The sequence below is a fragment of the Osmerus eperlanus genome, chromosome 10 (genome assembly GCF_963692335.1).
Source record: "Osmerus eperlanus chromosome 10, fOsmEpe2.1, whole genome shotgun sequence".
In the NCBI taxonomy this organism is placed as follows: domain Eukaryota; kingdom Metazoa; phylum Chordata; class Actinopteri; order Osmeriformes; family Osmeridae; genus Osmerus; species Osmerus eperlanus.
The window spans coordinates 16801525-16814605 of NC_085027.1; the positions used below are offsets into that span (position 1 = coordinate 16801525).

At 41.7% G+C, this 13081-nt stretch overlaps 1 protein-coding gene across 2 annotated transcripts; it reads left to right on the plus strand.

Annotated features, from left to right (window-relative positions):
* The first annotated feature begins 1668 nt into the window (after positions 1-1668).
* dpep1 (dipeptidase 1) lies at positions 1669-12905 on the plus strand. 2 transcript variants are annotated; one of them, XM_062471061.1, is made up of 11 exons: positions 1669-1899; positions 2009-2072; positions 2725-2851; positions 3000-3132; positions 4530-4680; positions 7387-7456; positions 8746-8922; positions 9310-9394; positions 10190-10265; positions 12453-12588; positions 12721-12905. In XM_062471061.1, exons 2-11 carry the CDS (start codon positions 2026-2028, stop codon positions 12895-12897), a joined length of 1179 nt encoding a protein of 392 aa, XP_062327045.1. In that variant the 5' UTR covers positions 1669-1899; positions 2009-2025; the 3' UTR covers positions 12898-12905. The 2 variants fall into 2 exon arrangements, with proteins under 2 accessions (XP_062327045.1, XP_062327044.1); XM_062471060.1 differs by having other exon boundaries at positions 1670-2072.
* Positions 12906-13081: the final 176 nt, after the last annotated feature.

A 13081-nucleotide genomic window follows, 5' to 3' on the forward strand; every position in this document is an offset into this window, starting at 1 on the left:
CGAGAGAGAGAGAGAACATATGAGAAGTTTGTTTTGAAAATGGGACCAAAATCAAAGTTGCTCTTTTGAAAAACTGTAAAAGAGGAGGGCCACATGTAAAAATGAATACTAACCTTTTGTATGTCGCCTCTTTACTTCGATGTTGGTCCAAACTTCTCATATGCTCTCTCTTTCGCTCCGTGGGGCCGAAAATCAAGCTGTTCCACTGAAAACTGGATGCAGCGTTTTTGGTTTGCGTGGTTTCGTCTATTTGTAGCACGTTGATGTGTTTGGTTGTGTTGTGTGTAGCAGCGAATTTGCTGAATGCTGCGCATGTGTTGTCAAATTAATGAAGATGTTTTCTTAATTTGCTCGTGTTTTGTCTATTTGCATGTGTGTTTTTAATTTGCAGCACGTTTGCACATGTCGGCCACCGTATAAACCCGACAAAAAGCGAAAAGTTGATTCCGAAAATCGCAAATTTCAGACAGAGTGGACTGGCAAGTATGCATTTGTAGCCTACTGCGGGTAATATAATAATAATAATATAACGTCCACAACTGGACCGTGTCACATATGGTCCTTATCACTGATGGCCTGATGACACTTCTAAGACACACTTAGAAAATGCAACTTTTTCTGTGAACACATGCTGGGTGAAACTGAACCATATGTGTTGCAGCTAATTATGATCTATGATTCTATGGCCTGGAGAGGGAGAGGAACATAAAACCTGTTGATCTATAATTATCACTCCTACTCAATGTGTTAGCTGAAGCTTGGTGAACAGTGTGAAAACAGTGGCCTGAGAATGGATTGCCACAAAAGCAGCTGTTTTTATGGTTCCAGTTCAGAAAGTTGGTACCACTCAATGTTTTTTTGCCAGCCATGTATTTAGCTAGTTGATGACACCAATATCCTCTAAGACCTGTGCTTATCAGTAGATCTAGGTGATTAGAATCATATTGTTCAGTGGTTTGGAGAAAGACATAGTGGTACTTAAACCTTCTGAACTTGAACTTTGACACCACTGCTCATAAAAGATCTTAAGAAGATAATATCTTCTTGTCAAACAAATAAAAATAAATGAATTTTCTTATGTTTGATAAGATTTTTCATCTTTATCATGACGGATGTCTATAGCGGCGGATGATAATGACTGGCCTGAGACCATGTCTTGCCAGATATCTGACTTCATAGAACTACACCCAAAGTCATAATTTCTCATGTATTTTATGACAGAGCTCACGCCCTCCCTATTTTGGAGCGATGCTAAAATATTAACACATATGGTACTCTGTCAGTACACTGGACAGTCACTTAGTGTAGAACATACAGTACCAGTCAAAAGTTTGGACACATTTTCCGATTGTTCATCTTGTTTAAGTAATGATCAGTTTGAATTCCTATAACTAGGCACTGTGCATGCGTATAGTCAGAAGGAATATGAATGACGAGCATGACCCACGTTGCCTGTAATGTCTTCACAAGTTCCAGAGTAAAGAAAGTAAATATCCTGAATTGTGTCACTCGTCTTTCAACACTTAGCAAGCCCAACATTACACATTAACTATAGTCGGTTATGGGTTTATGACAAGACATGACGAGAAGTGACTTTGTAGGACAAGCACTTCTGTATTTGTTGGCTGAAACTAGGTAGAGATAGAGAGAGACAGATTGAGGGAGAGATAGAGAGAAAGAATAAAGATTTGGTGCAAATAAGGTTCAAGGACTTTAAGGAACACTGAGATCCTTGAGGAAGACCTAGCCAGGATAAAGGGATGTGCTTGGAGCCAGCTGCAGACATAATATCTGGCAGAGCCTCCTAAGGCTGAGTGCAGGATCTCTTGGCCTGGCAAGCTCTGCTGTGTTTCAACACACAAGAGAAAACAAAGAGGGATCCAGAACAACATAAAGGAGGTGGACAGAGACTGAGGGGATAAAAGCAGAGAGATAGTCATGTTGCTGGGGGACAGTGCTGGTTGGAGGGTCGTTTTGTGTTTGATGTCCTATGTTCTTTCCGTGGCAGGGGCTCAGGACACACACATGACCCATGCTCTGAGACTGATGTCAGAAACACCACTCATCGATGGGTAAGTCAGTGTCCGACCTGCAGCTTCAAAAGCCCAAACATTACCCTCAGACCACATTTAGTGGTCCGAGCAGTACTGTAGATGTTTTGTTACAGATAGTCTGTTGCTGTTTGTGTCTTCTATGTTCTCTGATATTTTCTTGTCGCTTTGGCACAAAATGTAGATAGATAACTTTTAACTACCGTTTCTGTGGCATGTGTATCTGTGTGTGTTTGGCCTTGTTTAACTATCCTTGTGGGGCACAGTTCCTGCTCCAATAGTAAAACTGAGAACTAGTGGGGACATTTTATCGGTCCTCACAAGTTGAAGTGCTACTTTAAGTGGATTTATTTTTTTACAATTACATTGAGGGTTGGGGATAGTTTTAGGGTTGTCGTTAGGAGCTATGGTTAGGTTTAGAATTTGATTTAAGGTCCGGTTTTTGAGTTGAGGTTGGAATAGGGTTACCGTCAGGGATAAGGTTAGGGCTAGGGTTAAGGGTCGGAGTTAAGGAAAACAGATTTAGAATGGAAACACATTTTAGTTCCCACAAGATTAGCCATGCAACTGTGTGTGTGTATTTGTGTGTGTGTTGGGGGAGGATATGTTTTTATTTGTTGGATTAGGGTAGGAAGAGGACAGTACAGTCAATAACCAGTTGTATGTACCACAGACACAATGACCTGCCTTGGCAGCTCAGGATGAAGTTCAATAATCAGCTCAGCAATGTGGACTTGTATACACTCAACAACACACACACCAACATCCCCAAGATCAGGGAAGGAAGACTGGGAGCACAGGTACAGACACACACACATACACACACTCAACAAGGATCATGTGAGAAGGGTCATGTGATTGTAACACGTGATGTATAATGTGATTGTAACACTGAATAAACCGCATTTTCCCACATTTTCCCACAAACTGCATGTTGTCCTGCTGTAGTTTTGGTCAGCATATGTTCCATGTGAGAGCCAGTACAAGGATGCTGTCAGGCAGACTCTGGAACAGATTGACGTGGTCCACAGGATGTGTCAGAAATATCCAGAGGTCTTCATGTTTGCTGCCAGCAGTCAAGGTAATACTGACAACCCCACAGCAGGATGGTTAACTAAACATTCCGTTACTGAATACATTGTTCTGTGACAGTATCTGTCTTAAAGGTGACACGACATGCTGTTTTTGGATGCTTTTATATAGGCCTTAGTGGTCCCCTAATACTGTATCAGAAGTCTCTTTCCCGAAATTCAGCCTTGGTGCAGAGTTACAGCCACAACTAGCAGTCCCACAAGGAGCTTTCCTCAGAACGCGCTGTTTTGGTGTCTGTAGCTTTAAATGCTAATGAGGAGCGGATGGGCGGCACCATGCGCTAATGTTTACAATGGATGTATCGCAATGGCTGTAGACCAGTTGCTGTAAGATGCCTCGAATTTGCCCATTCTCATCTGATAACCCTGGTTTGCAGAGGTACACATTCAGTCATTTCAATGAGGGGAAAAGGCGGATATCGCGCGCGCCATAACACCAACAGCAGAACGGTTATCCAAATAACAAAGAAGTGTACAACACTCACGTTACAGCATGTGTATTCACACACATACTTGATGCTATCTACCTTTCCATTAGCGACAGTAACTCAGCTGTTAGCTGCAGAGCTAATGTTACAGCCACATTCTAAGGGTAGCAAGCTAGGTAACCATATACAGTAAAGCTACAAAATTATATAGCGTTAGTTAACTTGTCCGAGGTTAGTAGATGGAGGAAGGAGAGTTAGTACTGATCCAGAATTTAATTTCAGCAAGGCCAGTTTTGAATTAGCTCAAATTGAAGAACCAGTCGTGGCTGAAGTGTTTGGCGCAGACACAACAAACAACAAATGCGACTACAACAGAAGTTGTGTAGGCATTTCCAGAGAAAATAAAATTAAGACACTGGGACAGAGGCTCTGATGAAGGAACTGTAAAAAGATTTTTGTTTTCCTATGTACATCCAAACTGAGCAAATGTAATGCTTCGTAAGTTTGCAAGCCATGATGTCTCTCAAGGATAAAAACACTTGCACGGTTGTAGCTCAGTTTCTTATGGGCGGGCCAGATTCTCTGGGCGGGCAAAGCAGAGAGAGGGGAGGTAACCTTCCTCCTTGTGACGTCACAAAGAGGAGATTTTCAAACAGAGCAATTGAGCCTTCATTTTCTCAAAGGCGGAGAAGAACACCCAGAGCTTGGTTTACACCTATCGAAAATTCTAGCCACTGGGGGACCAAAGGCAGGCTAGAGGAACTCATATTAATGTTAAATAACCTCCTAAAGTGAAGTTTTCATGTCATGTCATCTTTAAATGGCATCCGAGACTTCTGACAGAAACTTGCTTCACAGTCTGACCCCTTAGTTTTAGTTCTACAGTGACTTCAATGCCTCTTTTTACAACAACACAGATAATTAAATGAATGTCCATGATTCTCTTAAACGTCTTCCAGATATCGTGGAGGCGTTTGCTCAGAACAAAACGGCCAGTCTGATTGGGGTTGAGGGAGGGCACTCACTGGACAGCAGCCTGGGCACCCTGAGGACCATGTACCAGCTAGGGGCGCGCTACCTCACCCTAACACACAGCTGCAACACACCCTGGTGAGACAACTCCTGGCAGCACCCAGACTCTACAGCAGAGAAGTTCACATATGTTTACATGTGATAGTGTACCATAATTTGTGTTCTCAACATATGTGAAAGGGGTTCCACTCACAGATGCTCTGTGAACATTAAACAAATCATAACCAGTTGTCTTAAATCAGCCGTGGCTGATTCAGCAGGGGCCGTGTAGGCCATAATTCAAACTCGCCTCTCATACACACCATTGAAGACCTTTTGCCTTTCACACACACTACTGAAATACACACACATACAATTGAAAGTAACCTCTCACATTCTTTACTGAAAGTAACCTCTCACACGCACAACTGAAAATGTAACCTCTCACAAGTACAACTGAAAATGTAACCTCTCACAAGTACAACTGAAAATGTAACCTCTCACACACAACTAATTATGGGACAATTTACTAAGCAAGATAAGACAATTTTATGGATATGCTTCATACTTTGTGTGCACATAAGTTTACTGTACTGTTTACATTACAGTAGATGCGAACAGTGATAACATTTTAACAACTGATCATTTTGTGTTATAATCCCTTAAAATAAATTATCAGTAATCTTGATGTGCATTTGAATGAAATGTCAATGATTTTGTGTGGATACATAGCTATATATTAAAAATGTAATGTATTTCAAATATATTAGGCAATCAACTGTTATTATATAACTGAAATTATATTATAATATATATATATGTATACATATAATAGGCCTACATATATTATAATACATTATTTTACAATATAATATAAAACACATTATACTATATAAAAACTTCTGTTAAGTTTGAAAAAAAATACTGCACTCTCTACAATTCTGTACATATTTCATTTTCACTGGTCTGTGTGAGAGGTTTCACTCTCAGTGGGGTGTAGCGGGGTTTGCTCGTTTAAGATTAGCAATACTTAATTTATAATAAAGTATGTAGTTCTTGGGGGGGGCACCACCTCTTATTGTTAAAGGGATAGAGGAAACCTTATTGAATAATATTTAAATAATAGCCTTTGTAATAATCAGTCTAATATTAAGTCGTGAATTCTATGAAAGTAGAGCAGATCAGATAACGTGAGTGATATTATACACAATGATTTATTTAGGAGAATGTAATTATAATGAACAAATACCAGATAAGTTATGGGTTAGTCAGAGTAGTACAGTGGCTGGATGCAAATGAGGGCGAGCAACACAATGGCTGTGTAGAGCGCGTGTAAAGGGGGGAGGGAGAGAGAGTGAGAGAGGGGTAGAGAGGGACAGGTAGGCCTTTGTGGTAACAATGGACGAGCAAGGGCAACTGACTTAGCAAGGGTTAAGCTAACTCATTTGTAAAATACAATCAACAATTCAATCACAACATGCCAATATGTCACAGGTAAGAAATATTGCAAATCGTAGTTACTTTTGTCGGTTTGAAGAAGGGTAGAGTCAATGGTTTCGTTATCGTCCAACGAAAATAGAACAACGGAATCTTTGGCCAAAGTTCCGGGCGCTCAGTGAATTTGCAGGTTGAGAGGAATAGTTTAGAAATGTCGCGAGCACTTCAGTTTAATCCTACGAACAAGCGAGGGTGATTGTACGTTTGGGGGTTTTATACTCCAAAGAACAAGGGGGGGTCCCCGTGAAGGTGACCTCTTTCATTGGTCAGTTTCCCCCCACCTGGGCGTCGTCCTGAGATCTGCCTAGGTGTGAAGTAGCTGTACCTTTTGAGTTCCGTTATTTCAACTGTCCATGGAATGCTCAAACTTCCGAATATAACAATACAACATTCGTAAATGGTTTTGTTAGTATGGTACAATCATTTTGATATCAAGATTGGCTGACTTAACTATACTTGAAGGGAAGTTATAATCAAACCTCAATTAAACAACGTTCTAAGTAAATGAGAAAAACACACATTATAACACATCAACTACTGTCATTGAAATAGTGTCCATGAGCCATGTAGTCCTTGAGAATATGTTTGTAAATCCACATAAGAAAGTTCTTCCTTATAAATCCTTTGTCTGATACTGTGGGCTGTGTGGCCTCTGTATCTGACCCCATGCTGGGCCAGAAGCTTTGAAGCTTCTCCTCTGGGAGAAGGACAAAGGTGGAAGACCCTTTCCTTGTCGGGGGTAGGAGAAGGTGTGATGGTACCGTGCTTTGTCTGTGGACTGTGCTACAGGGGTGTGTAAGAGGTTAGGTCTATTTTCAGTAGTATACGTGAGAGGTGTTCAGTAGTGAATGTGAGTTTATTTCAGTAGTGTTTGTGAAAGGCAAAAGGTCTTCCATGGTGTGTATGAGAGGCGAGTTTGAATTATGGCCTTCATGCCCCTCATAAACACCCATATATACCCATAAACCCATAAACCAAACCGGTCAATGGACAAGTCATCACCAGGAGATTGTTCTGCTTTTGGGAATCTGGGGGATTCCAGCATCTTTGCAAGATAATCTCCACCTGGTCCTGTCCCAGTATCACTCACTGTCAAGTATCGGGTATCAGGTGGAGCCTTGTGTATTCCCCTCAGTCCTTAAGCACACACTCCTGGGGAGGTACTGCACCAGCTATGGAGTAATAGTAAATGTCTTTTAACTGTCAAACTCTCTAGTCTGACAGGGCCCCAATCCTATCCTTCCCTCTCCTCTTATCTCGTCTCTTCTCCCTCTCCCCTCTACTCTCTTGTGCTTTCCTAATCACCAGGGCAGATAACTGGCTGGTGGATACAGGATCCGAGCCATCACAACACGATGGTCTGTCTGCGTTTGGCAAGGTAGGCCTATGTTGTGTATGCAGCTGGCTGCATACACAACACACCCACACACAGTGCAAATACAACTTCTGCTTTTGGGGAATTTTAACAGGAACTCAAATACGTGGGAAATCTTCACCACTAGCACCACTGCTGAAGTCTGATACCTATGGATGATATAGATAGAATAATATAATATAATGTGCTATTCAGCTGTAGACAGGGCTACTCATCAAACGTGTTGTTCCAAAGAACCCATGCTCAAAGTAGCTACTAGTGCTGTAGGCTGGGAGACGCTCTGCCCCCACATCTAATGTGCGAAAGACTTGAGTTTCAACCTCCTGTTGCATTGGCAGCCATGTATGCTGATGGGTTTTCACAACTGCTAAGACACATTTCATGAAATGTGCCTTAGCCCATTTTCTCACCCATTTTCTCAGAACTTTAAACATAAAACCAAATCATCAAACTACATTCACAAAAGCCCTAACTCTTCTGGCAAAATCTAACAATTGCCTTGAAATGATTAAACCTGTGCTCTAAATAAAAAGCACACAAAAAATGTTGTGCAACTTCAAAATCTGTAAATTAGATTCTGCCTCAGCATCACCGCCTTTCCTGAAGTAGAGTGCCTGGATAGAGACGATGGAGTATCTTCATGAACTTTCTAGGGAGTTGGTGAGAGACGTTTTAGACTTAGCTGAGGATGTGGAGGACCTGCTGACCCAGAGCATGTAGCGAGTAAAGCAGAGGAACTTATTGAAGTTCTTGGAGTTATTTCCGCACTTTCCAACCAAGATAGTGATCACAGAGTGACTGCTAATTTAGACTCTGGTACCAGGGTGCATCAGCATCTTCCTCAATCAAATTCGCTCTCAGCAACTCCGGGCAAGTTTTAAACATTTGGTTCTGCACCTCGCACGCTGTCTCAACATGGGGGCTAGCAGGACCGAGTCTTCCCCTTGATTATTAGCCGTAGAATTGCAGAAAGTGCGGAAATAACTCCAAGAACTCCTGCTTGGCCACCCCATTGCTGTATGCAGCTATATTTCATTTATGGTGTTATTAAATATAGTACTAATACTAGTGCATAGTTTGGGTTGTTTGGCCCATATGAAACCCCTACCCTTTTAATACTACAAAACTGGAACTTCAAAAGAAAAATACTGGTCACTTTCAGAATGTGGTTTGTCGTTTCTCTGTACACAAGGGGGCTCTCTTCTAAAGTTAATCTCATCCACAATATTTCTTTAATATAAACTATGAGTGGTGACCATGATGATAACCACAGAGATCTTTGACCCTGACAGCAACTGATCATGGAGATGAACCGTCTAGGGATGCTGATCGACCTGGCCCATGTGACAGAGAAGGTGATGGACCAGGTGCTGGACATGTCCCTGGCTCCTGTCATCTTCAGCCATTCGTCCGCCTACACTATCTGTCCACACAAGAGAAACGTTCCAGACCGCATCCTCAAAAGGGTGGTGAGTGGGACAAGTGTGGGCCAGAGTGTTTGTGCGTGTGTTTGGGGGGACAGGGATGTTTGTAGAGGTCAGTATATCCACAGTATATACAATATATATATATACATATGTAGAAGTCAGTGAAACCAGTCCATGTTTGCAAATCAAATATAATTTTAACCCCAGAATGCTGAGGGATTCTTCTTATACACAAGGCTGGAAAAGACAAAGGAACAATGCATTTATTACCCTTTTGGGCCATCATGTAACAACCAGAAAACAATTGAACATAACATTTACAACTGACACACCCAAGTCTGTTCAAAGAATCCTTTCATCTTGGCAGATAGAGACTTTAATTTCTACTGGTTTAATGTTATGTATTTCTATTGTTCGTCACTCTGCCAGAGAGATAAACAGGGCATTGTGATGATTAACTTCTACAACGACTATGTGACCTGCAGCAAAACTGCTTATCTGTCCAACGTATCAGGTAGGTGAAGAAGGTGCTTTGCATGCACATGTACACACACATTTACTACCAATTGCCCACACCCCTCAAAGTCACTCATTACCGTACAAGATGTTACAAAATACTTCATGAAATAAAACCATGTTAGGCCTAAATTAAGTGTGTCTCATTTTGATCAGCCTTCAGTCTGCACACACATTCCACTTCAGGTTCTGCTCTTCCTCTCAGTTACCTGCAGCCAGGGACTGGGATCAGTTACAGAAAGCTCTTCAATCGTTCCCTTTTTCACATGACAGGATTGCCATCATCTCCATGATGTTGTCGTTGCTGACATCTTGTGTCATTGCCATGTTGTCCAGATGCCATGTTATATTGCTAGGGTTTGAATTTGTGTTCTTTCATGTTGTGATGTGTTGGTTCCACAGTTTGTTGGTTTGTGTTGTATCTTGACCCACACATGGTTAATAATAATTCACTGTACCACATACCAAGTATGTGTATGAGCTAACAGTACAAATACAGGATGAGCAACACAGCCAACAGCACATATAGTAGACACCTTGAACCTAGCCAATGCTGGGTGCTGACATCAACAGATCACTAAGAAAAGCTGTGGCCAATGCCAATATAAACAGCACACTCGAACAGTACAATACATATTTAATGATGGGCATCTATACAGTGTCCGCAGTACAACAGTATTGTATCTGTCTGCTGATGCAGTATAATTGCTTATTTGCATGTTTGTTGTCTTAAGACAATCTTGTGTTGTATTGTTGAAAATATCCAATGAATGTCTCATCATTCTGTCCATAGATCATTTTGACCATATAAGGAGTGTGGCTGGAGCTGGCATCATTGGCTTTGGGGGGGACTATGATGGAGTAGGCAGGTGAGTTAAAAGGAGCCATCCAAAATACTCATACCACAACAACACATCCTGCTGGTTGTTAACATGGTCTTAAAGTAGAAAACCGCACTCTCAAGCTTGTCTCATTGCTTATTTTGACCAGTTTATTCACAGACGGGTTTTGGCCTAAGCCATCGTCAGTGTGTAGCGTGAACACCAGAATGGATGCTTTTTATCATAAGGGTCAAGGGTTACAAGTGAGTCACATGACATCAACAGGTGCACAGATTCACAACATGTTCGCACACAAGGCACAGTACTTAAGACTGTACTAAATAAGTTGACAAATCAAGTAGGCTAAACAAAAATTCAAAAATGTAAACAGAATGATTGTGGCGGTAATGCAACGACCACTTCAGCCACCTCTCCTATAGTATCCTAATACGTCAATAAGCAATATGCTCCACATTACTCATGTGCACAACCCAAATGTCTTGCTACAGATGATTTAATGTCGTGATTACGTATATTACTTTAGTGTTAATTTATTCTTACTCTCAATTCTCTTTATGTTTTCCCAACATAACAAAATCCGCATGGGCATTTCAAGGAGCAAATCGAGGTACCGGCTCGATTTGCTCTGACGACAAAAGTCGTGCTGCAAGTTTGATTCTCCCCCTCACGTAGAATGACTTGCCGCGGGTGTAGGAAGGAATTACCCTTGATCATTGCATTACAATTAACGCAACCCCTGCAGGGGAAATTGCCAGGTTCAAGATGTGTAAGCCAATTGGTTGGCGGAGTATGCGAGTCTGCTCTCACCAGCGTATCTCTCAAGTTTGGAAACCTTTTATAGGCAAAACATTGAGTATTTTTGAACGATTGGCTGATCTTTGAGTCGCTAGATAGAATATGCCAATGTTTTTCACTATAGACTTGACCTCGGACGACAGGGGTGAAAAAGTCGTAGACAAGACAATTCGGTTTTCTGAAGTGGTTTCTTTCTTTTCGAAAAGTGATTCTCGCTCTATGATGCGTACCTTATTCAAACATGAATCCAGATTGATCTTATCATAGCCTTTGGAAATGAAACGGTCATACAAAATGTTGGCCTGACCTTCGAATTCTACTTCAATGCTACAAATTCTCCTCATACGTAAAAATTGACTATATGGGAGGCTTTTTTTCATAGAGGGAGGGTGGTAGCTTTTTGAGTGTAAAAAGTTATTTCTGTCTGTGGGTTTCCGAAATACTGACGTCTGTAAAACCTGCCCCGTAGATCTAGAGACCTGAACATCGAGAAATGATATAAAGGACATGTTATATTCCAATGTAAATCGTATGGAGTCAAGTCTAGAGTTCAGGAATTCATGAAATTGGTTAAGTTGTTCCACTGTACCACTAAAGATAAAGAAGACATCATCAATATATCGGAACCAACATTTGACAGTGGTTAAAGACATTTTCAGAGGAATAAACAAAGTCCATCTCAAACTTGCAACAGGTTTGCATAGTTTGGGCCAAATGGAGAACCCATTGCTATGCCCTTCACCTGGTGGTAGAAGTTATTTTCACATTTGAAATAGTTCATAGTCAGCACACTGTGCCAAGTCCAATAGGAAAGTCGCAGGAGGCTAATCAACATCACGAGATTTTAAATAATGTTCTAAGGCAGACAAGCCTAGGTCGTAGGCGATGTTGTTAACATGGTCTCCCTTTGACCCCTTCAAGTAAACAGAGTCCATTGATGAAGAAAGTGTTTTGTCCAGACTTCTGACAATAAATGACAACACACCAGGCTTAGGTCTCAATCATGTCTCTGCCAGCTCTTAAGGCCCGAGGCCAATCTTTTATAGGGCTCAAGAGAGTAAACACAGATAGTGACAGATAGGCAGTAATGGTGTTACAACAGACACAAATAAAGAGACTCCCAGCTCCCAGCCCATGACCACTCTGAGGGGCAGAAAGAGATCATAGGTGAAGCTCTCTCCAGTCATCACAAGGGACGTTTACCCAGTACTTTCTCCGCAAAGGGCATCTCTCTGAAAGTTACTTATTGTAATATACTGAGGTAATTTTAGAGTAGTGTCTCTAAACGCAAGAAACTCCTTCTGAGCGAAGGTCATTTACAAATATTGAACAGAAAAGGGCTCCTCGGAAATATTGAGTACAATTAGACTTTTACTTGTAAGAATGTAGACAAACACACAAACACACACTGTTTTCCAGAGTCCCAGTGGGTCTTGAGGATGTGTCAAAGGTGCCTGGGCTGGTAGCAGAACTGCTAAGGAGAGGTTGGAACGACACCGAGATCAAAGATGCTCTTGGAGACAACCTCCTCAGGGTCTTCAGAGAGGTGGAGAAGGTGAGCACAAACATACACATACTTACACACACACCATACCTTAAATATAACATTCTCTGATAGTCAAATGTCAGTTGCATCAAATACATATACTGATTTGGGTTTGTCTATGGTTCTCCTTCCGGGTTTCAGGTGCGAAATAATCTGAGAGATTCTCATCCAGATGACCTACCTATCCCCTACTCTGAGGTGAAGAACACCTGCAGAACCAGCTACGGCTACCCAGACCCAGACAGTGGTGGTCATGTCCTAACCCTCAGTCCCCTGGCCCTGCTACTGGCCCTGGTCCTGGGGGGACTAGCTGCTTGAGGAGGAAGGGCTGTAGGGAGTGGGCTGGAGGAGGGAAGGCTGTAGGAAAGGACGGGGGCATAGAGTGCTCAGATACAGGAAGGATGAGGGAGGGTCAAGTCTCGAAAGTCAGTCTAATGGTTAATGACATGTAATGTTAATGTGTAAGACATGGAACGCATTGATTAAAATTGAATAAAATGAA